We start from the raw sequence: 17,726 nt of genomic DNA on the forward strand, positions 1-17,726 counted from the left end.
ATTACTCCTATTTGAGACACTTAATGGGCACCAGGAGATTCCTTATTCAGTCTAAAAAAAGTCACTTTGGGACTTCCCATAAAGGCAAATTCTCAAGGGAAATGGACAAACTTGGGGCTTCCAGAAGCCTCCTTGACAGTCATATAGGGAAATGAGTCAAATTTATAAGAATAAGAATGATTCCCTTAATGATAAATGGTCAAAGACTATGAACAAACATTTTCCAGGAGAATTCCTTTCCCTTTTCCTTCTCCTTTTCTTCTCCTACTTTTTAACCTTTCCCTTCCTCTTCCCCTTCCCCTTCCTCCTTCCTTCTACCCATTTCTTTTCTCCTTCTTTCCTTCTTTCCTTCTTTCCTTCTTTCCTTCCTTCCTTCTTTCCTTCCTTCCTTCCTTCCTTCCTTCCTTCCTTCCTTCCTTCCTTCCTTCCTTCCTTCCTTCCTTCCTTCCTTCCTTCCTTCCTTCCTTCCTTCCTTCCTTCCTTCCTTCCTTCCTTCCTTCCTTCCTTCCTTCCTCTTTCCTTTTTCCTGGATAAATCAGAAATTTTTTTGTATGATTATATATATAAGTATATTATATATGTATATTTAAAATGTATATTGTAAAAATACATATATATATTTACAATGAGTTTTATTCTTGCATTGTGAAGGAAGAGGAGGAAGAGGGGAGAATATTCATAACTGAAATTGAATTTTTTAAAAAGTGTTCTCTCCTTCAAAATTTTCTAAAATACATACTAGATCTATCCTTTGACCACACTACATACTTCCTTTATTATATATGTATATACACACACACACACACACACATATATATAATTTTATCCATGACCTATTTTTCCTCCCCCCCCCCATTCTCCAGTAAGTTCCATGAGGGCAGTGACTGTTATATTTTTGATTTTGTATCCTTAATACTTAACATAGTGTTTTATATTTAAAAGGCATTTAATATGTTAAAAATTGAATTAAAATGGGTCTTATGATTTTATATAAAATATTAAAAACATAGCTTTTATATATTATGTTATATATGATGCAATTTCTATTATATATGTATAGCATATAGTAGGAGAAAGATAAATTATTTCTGAATGTAATTTAAAAAAATTTTTCCCCTTAGAGACCTGGTTGGAAAAGAAATGGGGACCCAATATTACTGAATTTCATCAGAGGTTTGATTCAATTTTGACAGAAGGAGAAGGTCCAAGAAGACTTAAGAATTTATACTTTCTCTACTTGATTGAATTAAGGGCTTTATCTAAAGTACTACCCTTCTTTGAGCGTCCAAGTTTTCAGCTCTTCACAGGAAATAAAATACAAGACACAGAGAATAAAAAATTTCTTCTTGAAACACTTCATGAAATCAAGTAATTAAATATTATGACTAACAGATTAGTAGACTGGTGGCAATATACTTGGCAAAATTTATAAATTTTCATTAATTAAAGATTTATTATTTGGAAAAATGTTAAGAAAATAAGTTGTAGGGGGCAGCTGGGGAGCTCAGTGGATTGAGAGCCAGGCCTAGAGATGGAAGGTCCTAGGTACAAATCTGGCCTCAGACACTTCCCAACTGTGTGACCCTGGGCAAGTCACTTAACCCTCATTGCCTAGCCCTTACTGCTCTTCTCCCTTGGAATCAATACATAGTTTTGATTCCAAGATGGAAGGTAAGTATTTAAAAAAAAAGAAAAGTTGTTTGTATAACGTCTCTTAGTGTTACAATTTAAGATTTGGTTAAAATATCCTTAGTATCTTAATGAAAATGTTTCCATTTGCCAAAGACTTGGTCCAGATGTAGTAGATTTCTTTATATAGTTTGTTTTGTTAAACAGATTGGCCTAGATAAGGACTTGGAAATAGGGCCATATTTTAACTACAGTATTCAGGGAGCTTTGATTAGTATTTGATTAGTTCTTTGTCTTTCACAGTATACTAGATTCCCCCCCCCCCATTTTATTAAAATATTATTCACTAAATGAAAGACTAGCAAAAAAATTAAACTTTTCACAATAAATGTGAATAAAGCAAATCCTCTTTCCCCTTTTCTAAAATTTCAGGGCTTTTCCTTTGCACTTTGATGAGAATTCGTTTTTCGCTGGAAATACAAAAGAAGCCAATAAATTAAAGGTAATTATTTTTAAGTATAGCCTATATAAATTCTTGAGGATCCTAATCTCAACTCCCATTCTTATAAATGAGTCATAAATCCTACAATAAGGCTACTTATAGCAGGGGTCCCCAAACTATCTGGCCCCCATTGCACTTCCATTGGTGGTCAGTGTCAGGAGCACTGTATGTGGTAGTACCGCAAAGCGCAGAGTTGCTCACATACAGTACTACTTCCAGTGACATAATCCTTTGCATGGCGCCTTGTTCTGAGAGTAACTGAGAGAGAAGGAGGCATTGCACAAAGGATTATGTGGCTGCACAATGAAAGACATTGGCATGGTGAGCAGTGATCTAGGGGAGGAGATTCCACACTGTGTATACGGCTGCCCAGTATAGTGGTGGTAGTGATGGGGCTGTGCAAGGTGTGACAGGCCTATCACAGCCAGCACTGCAGCCTCTCCTATCCCAGACAGCGGTATACAGATTTGTTCATAGTTTTGTTTTGGTTTTTTATATCTGGCCCTCCAACGGTCTGAGGGACAGTGAACTAGCCCCCTGTGTAAAAAGTTTGGGGACCCCTGAGTTATAGCTTCTCCTACTCTTGAGGGTTAGTGACCTGACTTTTTTTAATGCTATCAACTCAAACCCCCATTCTGGTGTGCTCTGCAACTGTTAAGTGCCAGTAGCTCTGGTTCCATTTAACTTTTTCATCAATTTAATCATTGCATTTAGCCAATTTCTTTCAATTGACTTTTTCAAAAACTGAGATACCTAGCTGCTTCTCTAATGTACTTTTAGCTCCTGAATTTCTGGTGGCCTTCTTCCCTGACCTTTTGAAGTCTATAAAATCTTGTAGATTAGACAAGATCCAATCTCCTTTGCCTAAAAGAAAGTAAGAATGGGCACAACAAAAGAAGGAGTAACAGTACAACCATGCACTTCTAATTTCTTGGTAGCTCTGGGTGAAAGGGCCTTAGGCATTCCCCCCACCCTTCCACTTGTAGGCCCCTAGCACTATATCCTCTTTGCTTGAACATCAGCCAGACCAGAAAAATATTAAGATTAAAAGATTCACTTTTGAATATACCCTAGTTTTGTTTTTACAGGCAATTGGCAAGTTTTCTTTTAATCACATAACCGTGTGGATTAGAACCATTTGTAGAATATGCCTGCACATGCACCAAGTCCATATGGGGATTTCATCAGATAAGCTATGTTGTGTACTCTCATATAGAATGGGCATTGTAATTAGTCCCATAATCTGTGTTAACACTAAGCTAGTAGCATAATTATACTTTAGGCATACATATGTGTATATTTTTCAAACTTCCAATATTTCTGAGATTAGCCATGTGAGAATTAAGTTCTTGTTGGTCCCTAGTAGTGAGAATAATAAATTCTGTAACATAGTTTCATTGTTCAAATTTTCATTGCATACTTCTATTAGTTGGAAAAATTACCACATTTTACCTAATTATGATATAAAATAATGCAAATTTCAATACACATTGCTATTTCAAAGGACTTATTATTCACATTAACCTGTATATAAAAATCAAAATCCCAAAATGGACCTCAACTTAAAATCAAGATTAATTTATATTTAAATAATATGCCCTATATCTAAATATGACTGCATTTAACTTTGAATCATCTATATCCTGACTACCAACTTAAATGGATTATATTTAATTGAATTTTAATCAGGTTGGATCCTGGCTGCTTCTACATTTTTATATGCCCTAGCAAGTCTCATGATCTTTTGATTCATAGAATTGTCAAGCTGGAAGAAGGGACTTTAGTAGTAATCTCCTCTAGTCATTTGGTTTAGATCCTGGTTGATGATCCTCCTTGTCAAACAACTTTTCCAGTATTGTATTCAGGTGTTTGCACAAAATTGATAAACTAGAGCAGTGATGGAGAACCTTTCAGAATAATGGGTGATGGCTTCAGGCACTTGTGGAGTCCGGGAGCAGCCTGGCCCCACCTCCCTCTAGCTTTTTAGTGATGAACTCTGTGTGGAGGCGATGGTAAGCATGCCCACAGAAAGGACTCTGAGTACTCCGTCTGGCATACATCCATAGGTTTGCCCCCACCACGGAGCTAGAGAGTATTTAGAAGATTACAAACAGAATGAAGAGCTTCAAGTTTATAACCTTTAAGAATATTTTGAAGAACTAGAGATATTTAGCCTGGAAAAGAATTGGAATGAGCCATAGGGGATACATGATAGCTGTCCAAGTATTTAAATGATTGTCATATAAAAGATGGATTTGATTTACCCTGTTTCTAGTAGTCAAACTGGAAGCCATTGCTCCTAGTGGTTTAGACAGAGTTGCAAAGGTTGCATTTCAAAAAAGTATATTTAGACTTCAAAGTAGGAAAAAACCCCCAGCTTATTTAGGTTTCAAAGAGGGAAAAATTTCCTAACAGACCTATCCCAAAGTGGAATGGACTGATTTGCTTTTAGGTAGCCTATTGGGTTGGAGGTTTTCAATGAAAGACTAATTGTTGGATAATGTGATTGATATTTTTATTTAGTTCTTAGAGCTCATGGTACACAGCTCTCAATGATTCTGAGATTTTATGTTATATACTCAGAGAATTCATACCTCCTTTCCCCTTACCTTCCTTTCCCATTCTTTCTCCTACTTCTTTCTAATTGTCATTTGAGGGGTAGCGGGGTGGCCGAAACTATGATGAGTTTTTAAAAAATTGATACTGGAACAAAAATCCTAAAACAGCCATTTTTCTGACATATTACATACACCACCACCACCACCCATACACATGCACTCATGGTCTTCTACCTTTCTACATAGAGGACTATGTTATATTCTTCCTTCTCTAGAAACAAGATTGTTCACTGCAGTTAATTTGAATTCAGATGCCTTTTTTGTGTTATTTTCGTTTGCATTTTTGTAGTTACAGAGAGATTTCACTTCTAAACCAGTGAACTGAAGGTCATAAAGAATAAAGACTATGGCAATAAGATATAAGTGAGACTTTTGCAGGTATAACTGAATCACTTTACAACTCTTGAAAGGATCTGAGACAAGAATGCTGCTCATTTGTGTTGAAAGGGCCTGGAAAGTTGCCAAATAGCCAAACTCCAATTCCCTCAGGATCTCATCAGAACCTTTTCCTTAGCCAGTCAAAAGCATAGACCAAGCAGAAAACACTAGAGCTTTAAAAAAACCAGTAGAATCTGAATTCTAGAGCTATTTGGTGATTATTGGTCACTAGTTATACCCTAGCTTGAAAAGATGTTGCTTTCTGGTTGTCAGACATCTGGGCATTTATTTTTAAGATTTCTTAAGATGTGATTTCTAGATTCTTTTTTGATCATGACATTTAGTCCAGTAATTCTTAATTTTTTTTTCTCCTTGTTATATCTTTTTGAGATCAGTTATTATCACTTTGAAATACCTTCTCTTTCTCTCTCTCTCTCTTCCTTTCTCTCTTTTTTTTAAAACCTTTTTGACTTTCTTAGCCTTTTGGTTTTATTTTAATATTTCTTATTGCCTCATGGAATCATTGGTCCATTCAAAATTTTAGGGAACTTGTTGCACTTGTAGAAGATTTAGTATCTTTTGTGCCAAATTAATTCTCTTTCCAATTCTTTCATAACTCATTTTTTGTTGTTTTTTTCTCAAGCATTCTGATTCCATTTATAAAAACATTTAACATTTTTGTTTTATATCCTCCATGACCTTTAGTCAGGTTTTTGCCCAATGTGTTTTTCTTTGACACAATGCTTGTAGTTCTTCATTTGTGTTCTGAGCATCACTGCCACCATAATAACTCTTTATGAAGGGATTCTTTTTTGTTTGTCCATTTTTGCAGCCTAATTCCTGACTCTGGACTTGATGTTAGAACTGGACTCTATGGCATTTTTAGAGAGAAGATCTTTGGTGGTCTTGTTGCTATTTTCTTGGGATATTAAGTATTGTGTTATTTTAGAATCTTAGGGGTAGGCATAGATCTTCAAGTTTCATTGCTTCCAAATTGATCATATCTAGGGCAAAGTCTGATTGCTGCCCCCCTGGTTTGAGCTCTTAAGTTCATGACCTGGATTTGGGTCTAAAAAAGACTAGACTCTTCTGGACCCCACCTCATCAGACAATTAGGAAGCTTTCTTGGCTCAGAGCAGCAGAATTGTAGGCTTTTTTTTTTTTTTGTCCAGGATTTTCACCCAGGTTATTACTCTAAAGCCTGAGCTAGATGTCAGAAGTGAGGCATATCCTGTGTTCCTGAGTTCTGAGCCATACCCAGGGCTTCCTCACTCAGGAATACCACTACTTCTCATTACACCCTGCATCTGTGATGGACTTAAAAGTTTCAACAAATTTGCCATTTAGCACCTCTCCCTATTGCATTGTGTACCTAGAGGTGCCCTGTATGTGTCTAAAACCTTCTCATGCTCTATGGGCAGCTGCTCCTGACCTGACCATGTCCAAAAAACTCCTTTCCTATCTTACGCTGAACTGAGCCGCACAAAGTAATTTCTGTGACTTTTTATGGATTTTCCCATCAGAAATCAATCTGGTGTATTTTCTAAGGAGTTTATGGAAGGGAGCCCAGCTCCATTACTCCACCATCTTAGCTCCCCCCTCTATTGATATTGTTTTTTATGACTGGTCTTTTCCAGTATCATTCTTTCTATCTTACTATAATTCTCTGGGATATTTTCCTCCATCCCCTTCTATTTAAAAAACATTAAATGCATTATTAGAAACAATATCGTACAAATAATAGCAACAAATAAACTTGCTTACTAAATGTTTGCATTTTAAATCATTTTAATGTATAGTGTATGATAATGAGGCTGTGTCCATAGTGGAAGGAAAGGCTGCTCCCAGAACCTATCAGTTCTGGGGATTTTATACTCTTACAACATATGCTGTGTCATGGTGTGGATGTGACTAGAATGGTAGCCACTCAGGCATTCGGTGGAATGGTTGGTCATCTGAGACAACCTGTCTGTCTGGAGACATAGGGAATGACCCTCATAAAAGATTCTTTAGTTTTAGGGAACAGATGTCTGAGATACAGCCCGATAGTATCGAGGTGTAGCCTGGAGGTGCATCTCTCTGTCCATCTTAAATCTAAAAGAGGATCAAAGGAGGACAGTCCTCTCAGGGTCCTATAGGAGTCATTAGATGTTTTGGGTTAGGAGTCATGAGGATGTGAGGGAGCAAAGGAATTTCCCTGATAATAGTTTTCCTGAGTTTCTGGGGGTACAATGCCCATGTCACGGGTATTTCAGACATTGATGCTGATGTTCTATCCACTATGAAACATAGAAGGGGAGAAAAGAACAGGGCCAGAACAGAGCTCAAGAAGAACCCACTTTTGGTTGACATTACTTAGAAAAAGATCCAGCAAAACTAGCTGATAAGATAAAAGGAGAATCCTAGATATTCTTGTGTTATAAAAACCTAGAAAGAAAAGAATATCAAGGAGAAGAGAGTTATCAACAAGGCCATTACATTTGGCAACTCAGATTAATAAGATTTGGAGATAGCAGTATCAGTGCATAGGAACCATATCATATATGATTTTTTTGTATACCACCGCACCCTGGACAATGACAAGCACATCATGGGCACTTTATAAACATATTGGGTGATTTACAAATTACTATAGTAATTTAATCAATTAACTATTTTTAGGAGGAATTCAGGCAACATTTTAGGAACATTTCAAGAATCATGGATTGTGTTGGTTGTTTAAAATGTCGCCTTTGGGGAAAACTTCAGGTAAGTGAAAAGAATGAAGTCACATTTTTCTGGTTTGTAATTGTTGAGCATTTGATAATTTTCTCATTTTTGTTATTAGATTCAGGGATTGGGAACAGCTCTGAAGATTCTGTTTTCTGAAAATTTGATAGCAAATATACCAGAGAATGGGCCTTTTTATGGATTTCACCTAAGAAGACAAGAAATAGTGGCATTGTTTAATGCTTTTGGAAGGTTAGTTTTGATGTACAAAAATAAATTATTAGGGTCATATATATATATATATATATATATATATATATATATATATATGTAGTGCCATATCTAGAATGTCTGGTAAAACAGGATTGGGAAATTCTTTTATAATGAAATTTACCTCTTATAAATGAAAACTTCTTTATTATCAAATTTTTAATACTGATTTTTATTATAATAAATTTGAACCCAAAGGGGTTTTAGAGATCACCAAATCCAACTCACTCTCTTTTATAGTTCTTGAGAAAATTGAGAGATTGAGTGATATAAGTGGTAATTTGAAGAGGCAAAATTTTAATCCAAGTCTTTTGACTCCAAATCCACAGCTTTATCCATTGTATCACATTATTCTCTTTGCTTTTTGTTTAGATATGTTGATTTTTGTTGATTAGCCATCAGTCATTTTTTTTCCAGCTTATATACATGCTAATAATATTTTAAAGATTGATTTTTATCATATTGCTGTGATACTGTAATGTCCGGTTCTGGCTCTGATTCCACGGAGAACACACACACACGGTAATGCCATACGTAGGAGGTACTTTAATAAAAGCTATAGCCTGGGTCTTCACAAGAAGTGAGACCCTGAGCCTTTCCTAGAGGAGGTTTATATAGGAGCGGTAAGGGAAGGGAAGTCAACACTTAGGCGCCAAAAGGAAGGACAAATCAATCTTAGTCTTTGGTACCCAGATGTTCAACATATGGTCATGAAGACCTAGGTCAGGTCAGTGACCCCTGAGACAATATATCTTTGTGAAACCTGAAGTCCTGAGATAACATATCCTTGTGAAACCTGGGATAACATATCCTTGTGAAGCCTAGGATAACATATGCTTGTGAAACATAAATAAGGATATGTCATTCTTAGTTCTTGGGATATGGGTCCCATTTGGGATTAATCTGGAGGGCAAGTTCCCGTGATATTAATTTGTTTCTTCAATACTGATGTCTTTATCCCTGGGCTTCACATGATGATTATTCCTCAATTATACTTCAGTTCAAAGAAATTTTCTTCTTTGAAATCATCCTTAGACCAACCATTTGGATTTTTATCTTTTTTTCCCTCAAAATCAATAGAATAGCCTTAAAAATTTATCTTAGCATTCCAAAGAACACATATCATAAAATCCAAATATAGTATAGAAATCATATCTCTCACTTTGATCTACTTGAAGGTTGAAGTGTAAAGAAGGGTCAAGTTTGCAAAATTGTGGTTGTGTTCAGTAATATCCTGATTTGTGCTTAAAAATATTCATTTTGCCGTTACATTTAAATTCAATTCTTTTAAAAAATTTTGTCCAAGTCAATTTTATTTATTTTTTTTTTTGAGAGGAAAGTAGGTAGTGCAGTGGACTTGAAGTCAGAAACACCTGAGCTTAAATTTGGTCTCACACACTTAACTAATTGTAACCCTGGGCAGGCTACTTAACCTCTATTTACCTTAGTTTCCCCAACTATAAAATAAAGATAATAATACCTCTTGGGGTGTTGTGAAGATCAAAATATGGTAATATTTATAAAACATGTAGCATACTTCTTGGGACATAGTAAACATCATATAAATGCTATCGTTATCATTTCAGGTAAGATTTCCCATCTACCCTTTCCATTCATTCCTCCATTCTACCTTTGTCAAAGCAAGAAAAACAAAGCTCATTATATCCATACACAGTGAAGCAAAGAAATTCTCATATTGGCCATATCCAAAACAAAATTAAACATAAGCCTAAAATTGTCCATCAATTATCCTATTTTACTATCTTTTTCTCCCTAAATTTATTTAATTTTCCCCATAACACTTCAGATTGGTTCATATACATTTAGTTTTGATATTAATTCATTCTCTATGCTACCTTTCAGCAAAATATAGTTTTCCTATTAATCTCTTTATTAAGACCTATTTTAATGTGATTTGTCTAAGATCATAATTATTATTCCCTGCCTTTTTTTTACTTGAGGTGAAGTAAAATATATTCTGCTCTTGTCATTATTTTAACTTTGTAACTATTTTCCATTTTAAAATTAGTTTCTTATAAATAACATTTTGTTGGATTCTGTTTTCTAATCCATTCTACTATCTTCTTCTATATTGTTTTATTCACTTTCACAGTTTTGATTGTTATATTTGTATTTTCCTCTATTCTATTCTTTTATACATTTCCTTCTGTTTCCCTTCTCCTCTGTTAAGATTTTAATTAACTAATCTCTCCCTTAAGCTATCTTTCTTCTTATTCCTACCCTTACCCTTAAGGCCTTTCTCTCCTGTTTCCCTGTTAGGCAAAAAGTATTTGTGCATTGTGATAAAGGATGAAAGGTTTGTATCTCTCAGTCTCATCCTTTATTACAGTATCCAACTCTGTGTCTGTGGGTGTTTTTTCTATCTTTCCACAAGTTTAAAAGAGTGTGATCCTGACTTTATGACTGCCTGTAGAATTTTAGATTTTACTTAGGAACTTTAGATTTGGGTTCTATAATTTACTTGGGAGTTTTCATTTAGAGGTTTCTTTCTGGAAGTGACTGATGAATTCTGTCAATTTTGTTTTGGCCTCTTCTAACATATCTGGGCAGTTTTCTTTTTAAGATTCCTTTATATCTTTTTTTTCATTAAAAACATTTTATTTTTTCAGTCATGGTCTTTAGGCAGTTCAATGATTCTTAGTGAATAATTGTGTGTCTGCTGTGTCTGATGTAAGGAAGATCCAATTTTTAACTCAGTTTCAGACACTTATTAGCTGTGGGACCCAAACTTTGCCTCAGTGTCCTGCAAAATGGGTAACCACCTATTTCATTAGCATGCTGGGAGTATCAGATGAAATAACATTTGTGAAGTGTTTAGCATGTAATAAGTACAATGCTTATTGCTTTCCCTTTCCTCCTCTCTTTCTTTTTCTATGTCAATTGACTTTACTCTGTGATACCTCATATTTTCTTATTTTATTTTTACTTTGTTTTAATATTTCTTGATGTCTCATTCAGTCATTAGCTTCCTTTAAAAAAAAAAACAAAACTTTTACCTTCTTAGAACCTTAGAATCAAGACTAAGTATCTGTTCCAAGGCAGAATAGTGGTAAGAGGTAGGCAATTGGGGTCAAGTGACTTGCCTAGGGTCACAGAGCTAGGAAGTCTGAGGTCACATTTGGACCGAGAACCTTCCATCTCCATGACTATCTGTTTTGGTCAGTTCTAATTTTTGATGAGTTATTTCTTGGATAGATATTTATACCTTTTGTTCTCTGATGTTAATTCACTACCACATATTTGATTTTTGAAATAAATTTTAGCTCTTAAAATAAAGCAACAAACTGTTGCATTTATATTTTCTAGGAATTCTTGGTGGACTTGTGCCCAAACTACATTTTTATTTAAGACTTTGCTGCCAATCTTTTTGAATAATTCTCTCTTAGGTTTGTGTAATGAGCTTCCTTATTGTTATTTAGAGTTAGATTCCTTTTTTAGTTGCTTATTCTTTTGCAAACTGCTTCTTGATTTTGTCCTCTTCTTAGACATGGGCTCTCTGCACTTCTGGGGAGAATGTCTGGGCTGAGTTTCTATCCCATGTCAGGATTTGAATACTATTCTACCAAACTCAAGTCCAGAGTCTATCTACTATATCATTTATAATAGGTAATAGAAAGAATTGTTATTCTCCAGTGTTTTTAAATGCTTAGGAAGAAGCTTTTAAAAATGTGTTTTATTTCATTCCTCCTCATTTCCACCCTCAATGAATTATATTATTGTACTTTCCCTATATGTTAAGGGAAAATAGAAATTGTACATCTTTAAAGGATTTTAGAAATCAATGAATCTGATTCCTTAGTTTTCTAAAAGAATTAACTGAAGTTGAGGGTCTGAATGGAGTTGCTTATGAGTCATTCAACAAATTAATGAAAGAGCTGAGACTACAACTAAGGTTTTCTAACTAGTCCAGTTCTTTACCATGCTGCCTCCTTAATTTTCTAATCCTAAGAAAAACCTAAGAAAAATCCTAAGAATTTATAACTTATGCTGATTCTTCAATAACAAAAAAAATTAACTTAGAAATTATTTTAAAACCTTCTCTTCCTAGAATAAATCCAGAGTAACAGTTATAAAGGTTAGGAAATTGGAATTAAGTCACTTGCTCAAAGTCACACAGTTAGGAAGTATCTGAGGCCAAATTTGAACCCAGATCCTCCCGATTCCAGACCTGGAATCCACTCTCTATCCACTGAGCTGCCTTCTTACCCCAACTTAGATCTCTAAGTAATGAGGATAATCTTTCTGGTATAATCTTTCTGATATCACCAGTTTTAGGTAAAAATTCTAGTACTGATAAATTTTTTTAAAGTTTTTTTTTTCAAATATTGCTAAATTAAAGTTGAAAATATGTTGTAGATTCTAGAGCTTCACATATAATATATAAACAACTACCTTATGAAGTTTTTTTTTAATTTTGTTGCTTTAAATTTTAAAATAGACATATAATAGCTTCTAAGAATATTTGAAAACACAATTTCACTTAGAAATATATACTTTTTGTTTACAGAATTTCAACAAGCGTGAAAGAATTAGAAAACTTCAGGAACTTATTGAATATTCATTGAAAAGAATGGATTTTGAATCGTGCTCATTTTGGTGAAAATAGTGGAAGCTTATTCATATAGAATAATAGCAATGGAAGTCTGTTAAGACTGACATTCATATGAAGTTGTTTTTTAAAAGAGATGAATTGGATTGGTGTGACAAAATTTTATACTTTGTTAAATTGAAATGTGGGTAAAATTTTTTGCTCCAATATTGTTAGATAAAATTTTAAAAGTTTATTTAAAAATTTTTTTTAGAACCCTTACTTTCCATCTTAGAATCATTATTTTGGTTCCAAAGCAGAAGAGTGGTAAGGCTAAGCAATGGGGGTTAAGTGACTTGCCCATGATCACATAGCTACAAAGTGTCAGAGGCCAGATTTGTACCTAGGACCTCCTGTCTAGGTCTAAAAGTGTACTCTTGATTAAAAATCTAGAATGTGAATTTCCATGGAGTAAAACCTTGGTTAGCCTTTGACTAACTTATTTTAGAGCCATTTGGAATAATAGCTAATGCAGTCAGTGACCTATGACTATGCTAAGCCCTGAAGATACAAAGAAAGGGGAAATACCATCCCTCCTCTCAAACTCACAAATCTAATGAGGGAGACAACATACCAATGAGTATATGTATTAACAAGATATACTATAAACAGTATAAATTGGGGGTATTTTCAGAGAGAAGGAACTATGATTAAGGAGGATAGAGGAAGTCATCTTGCAAAATGTGAGACTTAGGAAATCAAGGGTGTCTAGAAGGCAGAGATGGGGTCAAACAACTTAAAACCCTAGTGTCTGAAAATAGAGCATTTTGCTCGAGAAACAGCAAGAAGTCCATTGTCACTAGGTCACCGAGAACATTGAGGGGGAAAATGTATAAAAAGACTGTAAAATATGGCCCAGAAATGTGTGCATAATTTGTACTTCTATTTTTCAATATACTCCTCCATAGATAAGGATTTTTTAATATTGTATTTTAGAGCAGGATTTTTGGGGTGATAATTGAGGCAATAAAACATTGCTAAGACTTTTTAAATTTTTATTTAAATTTCTAAGTGTGTTTATGTTATTTCTCAAATGTTAAAATTTATTTTAAATTAATTCTTCAGTAGTTTTTCTCAGGAAAAAGGATAAAGAATATAGAATTGGAATACTTTTTGTATTTTGAAGTTTAACTATAAATATGTATTTGGAGTTATGAGATTTTAAGCTTTATCTGTGAAGATTACATGGAGTAACATAACTATCTCTTGCTCTTGAGGGAGGCCAGAGCAGGAAATAGCCCAGCCTTGGAAGGCCTGAACAGATTGCTGCCTAGCCTTGGGAGCTTCAGAACCATAAATAGGCCAAAACCCCCAGCTGCAGTGGGTACCAGATAAAGGCCAAGAAGACCCCAATAACATAAAATTGTCACGGTCCCAAGAATAGTATGAAGCAGATAAGGGCTGAGGGGAGCCATACATGCCGGCAATGTTCCAACAATGGTATGTAGCAGATAAGGGGCTGGAAGGGGGGCCATACATGCTGGAAAGTACTTAAGGCCCAGCCTTTCAGAAGAACTGGGAACTCTTTTAGCTGAGTTCCCACTAGTGCGTACTAGTTCAATAAATGGCCCTTTGCCTGATTGCATTGTCTATGGGTCTTCCTTGGTGGTGGGTGAAATTCCGGACCTTAACATTTGGGGGCTCGCCCATACCCCCCCACCTTGGAACCCCCCGGACAGGAGGGCCTAAGGCACTGCCTTGGACCGAACCTTCAGGTGAGCTGAGTGTGGTGTGACAGTGTGTGCGAATGGTGACTGAATGTGCATGGGGGAGACGAGGACCCCTGATGGGCATAAGGCTTAGTGGAGCATTCATTCTTGCGGTTTATACAAGATCTCCTATGCCACGCTCCAGGGCCCGCCTTTTTCTAAGGCGAGAGGCTTTTTAGCTCCGCGGCATTGGTCCGACCCTCCCACCTGTTTCTGAGTGCGGACTCTGGCCTACCGCATATCTGTTTCCCTTGCAAGAGGGCCAGTCGGCTCCCAGAGGAAGTGTTTGTGATCAGGGGTGGGGAAGGAATAAGGTCCAGGGCACGTCCCGAAATTGGAACTTTCAGGGGTTAGAGGCCCCTGAGTACGAAGTTCACGTCTTTGTCTGGCTGTCAGGGCCCTGAGCACGAGATTTCGCATCTCTGTCGGGTACCCTGGCACTTTTGGGGATTCCAGTGCCCCAAGTACAGAGTTCGAGTCTCTGTCTAGTTTGGGAAAGGGATTTGAGTCCCCTTTTTGGGAAGATATTGCACCCCTAAGAGAGACTGGGGGATGCCCCACGATCTCTAGGTGATTTTTAGACACACTGAGGGTTTTTTTTGCCACAGGGAGGGATCGGGTGGCTGGCTGCTGACAGCCGGCCCCTGACGGATAGCCGGAGGCAGCCAGAGGTAGCCGGAGACAGCTGGAGGTAGGAGGAGGTAGCCAGAGATAGCCGAAGGCAGCCGGCCACTGATGAGTAATTGCTGGTATCAGGCTTCTTCACTGATTAAAACCAAGCTGCTTTGAGCAGTTGTTAACCCTTTCCTTGCAACTTCTTGGTCTCAACAATAGAAAATCAGCCTGCTTGTCAAACAGTTTGCTTAAGGTTTTACGGTCCTTACAAGTAAGAAATGAGATCTTAAGATAAGCTTCTAGGATCGGGGTAGTTTACATATCCCTGTTTCTGTTGTTTGTCTTCTGGCTTTTGCTGCTTGTCTCGTGTGTCTTTCTGTATTTGGATGCAGGTATGTGGATGTGTGGGGGAGGGTGTCCTATAGGGTTCTTTGAGTCTTTGTTGTGGCTGGATTAAAAGGGAAAAAAAAGGGGGGGAGTTTGGGATGCAGGGTCACAAAGGAGAATTGATTTTGTAGTAGCTGTTCCCCTGCTCCCTCTGCCTGCGGTCCAACTGGGCAGGCTATGATGAAGTAACACAGTGCTTGCTCCTGCAGCAGGCTTAAGGGCGGGAAAGAGAGTGCAATTACCTGTTCAATGATTTTTCCCTTCTTCTCCCTTTGGATGGGCCCCCAAAGGAGTGGAAGAGAAAAAAAAATTCTGAGCAGAAAAGGGAGATTTTTACTCCACAGTTAGAAACTTTCATTTAAAATTAATTCTCAACTTGGGTGGACTGCTATTGATTTTGATATGGTACAAATGTAATGTAGGTTACTTTTTGTCAAATGTGAAATATTGCCAGATTTTTACTGAACAACAAAACTCCTGATTAGAAGTTTGTTTTGTTAAACCTTGCAATGCATAATGGTTTCAGTGAATTCGAGAATTGTGTAAATGTGATTGATAGCAAGCCTGATGCAGAAAGGAATGTTTATTCTGTATGGACAGAAATTGTACTGGCTACTTTATAGATGTAAAAGTCATTCAGAAAAAGTTATGTTGTTGAAAAGAACTTATTCTAGAATTTGAACTTGGGAATCCTTCAAATCACATTTATTTTAATGTATGTGCTGTCAGAAATAGCAGCAAGAAATTATATGACACACAAGAAGTTTTTTTTTTTTCTGTGCATGGGATTAATGAAATAAGTGCTAAGAATTGATATTTTACAAAAGAGGCAATTTAAATGATGTTGTCTTTAATCAAGATTATATGAATTGTTTTCAAATGTGTAAAATGCAAAATGCATGGGAAGGAATTTGTAATAAACATGTATGTATTCAGATGCAAAATGCTGGAAGTGAGTAATGCTAAATGAATACTAAAAATGTATGCATTTATATTATAAAGGGAATTAAATTTTCCACCTAAATAGGTTAAGGGTATATGACATACAACCTGTATGCCCTTAACAAGACAAATTCAACCAGCCCTGTAATCGAGAGGACTTGTCATGAGGATTAAATACAGTCTAGCTTCAGATATATCAGAGAGGTCAGGCTGGGAGGCCAGGTAACATGTAGCTAACTAGGGAAAGGTAATTAAGTACATGTGAAAGGAAATAACTTCATATCTTATAACCTAACTATATAAGTTAATAATTGGATTTTGGGGTGTCTGGATTCATTTTATGAAGTGCTCCATTTCAATGAGAGTAATGAATAGAGATACTAGTTAATATTATGATACAACAAATTATAAATTGGAATTTCATCAAGTATGTAGCAATATTTTGAGCTAAAAGAAAACTAAAATGGAGGATCTAAATGCTTTGTACTTCAGTTTGGTTACACACTGAAAGATTACTAAAGAACTTAATCAAAGTTATTTGGAAGTTGTGGAGTTCAAACTAAAATTCACTGAGAGTAAATTATTATGAAAGAGGTTTGATAAATTTTAAATTTTAAATTACAGTAAGCTAGTTACTGGTTAAAGAAGGACAGGCTAGGGTTGCTAAGTAATAAAATCTAAGTCAAGGCCAGCAGCCTTGGGATAAAATTGCTCAGAAGCTATTAACCCCTTCCTTGCACCCAGGAAGGAAAAAGAAGTGCTTATAAAGTTATGAACTGACTTAGGGGCTTTAAAGAGTTAACAATTGCTGTGTAATAGAACTTAAGGATGAGTATATTTTAATTGTAGAAACGGAGGTTTTAAGGTGCTCAAGCAAGCAAAAATTGCCAGCCCTGTCTGACCAAAAAGCTTGTTTGCAGTTGTGGAATCTTACTACAAACATTCCAGGTCCAGAATGATAAAATGAGTTGAGTAATATGTAATTGATAAAGTTACCTCATATGAGTTCTGGGGATTGTTGGTTGATATTCTGATTACAATTTGATCAGTATGTGGATATATGTGGCAAACAATAGCCAAAGAATGGGTAGGGTGTTAAAAATGGCATATATGTGAAAATGCTTGCTCAGAAATTATGACTGTTATGTGAGTTGCTGCTAAAATGTGTTTAAGTATTGTTTGGATGTAAACAAAACCTCATTGTAAACCTGACTCTACCATATATTTTGTTACCTCAATTTACCAATTTGTACTATGAACTGAAATTTATAATGGTTGAACTCTATGCTAAAGATTATTCAATGATGTAACCTTTTAAAATCAGAATTCTTTTGGGTTACCGATTAGCACTTGAAGTG

General features: G+C 35.9%; 1 protein-coding gene across 3 annotated transcripts in view; it reads left to right on the top strand.

Moving 5' to 3' along the window:
* The window catches only part of ERO1A (endoplasmic reticulum oxidoreductase 1 alpha), a 137,578-nt gene that overhangs the window by 109,873 nt on the left and 9,979 nt on the right, over positions 1–17,726 (top strand). For 2 of the 3 annotated variants that reach the window (XM_056811097.1, XM_056811099.1), the window contains 5 exons: positions 1,122–1,368; positions 2,062–2,131; positions 7,789–7,875; positions 7,955–8,088; positions 12,635–17,578. In XM_056811097.1, the coding sequence (XP_056667075.1) occupies positions 1,122–1,368; positions 2,062–2,131; positions 7,789–7,875; positions 7,955–8,088; positions 12,635–12,692 (596 nt within the window). In that variant the 3' untranslated portion in view covers positions 12,693–17,578. Of the gene's footprint in view, positions 1–1,121; positions 1,369–2,061; positions 2,132–7,788; positions 7,876–7,954; positions 8,089–12,634; positions 17,579–17,726 lie in introns of those variants that run through there. The other variant, XM_056811098.1, reaches the window with a different exon arrangement.

The sequence above is a fragment of the Monodelphis domestica genome, chromosome 1 (assembly GCF_027887165.1).
Source record: "Monodelphis domestica isolate mMonDom1 chromosome 1, mMonDom1.pri, whole genome shotgun sequence".
Taxonomy (NCBI): Eukaryota; Metazoa; Chordata; class Mammalia; order Didelphimorphia; family Didelphidae; genus Monodelphis; species Monodelphis domestica.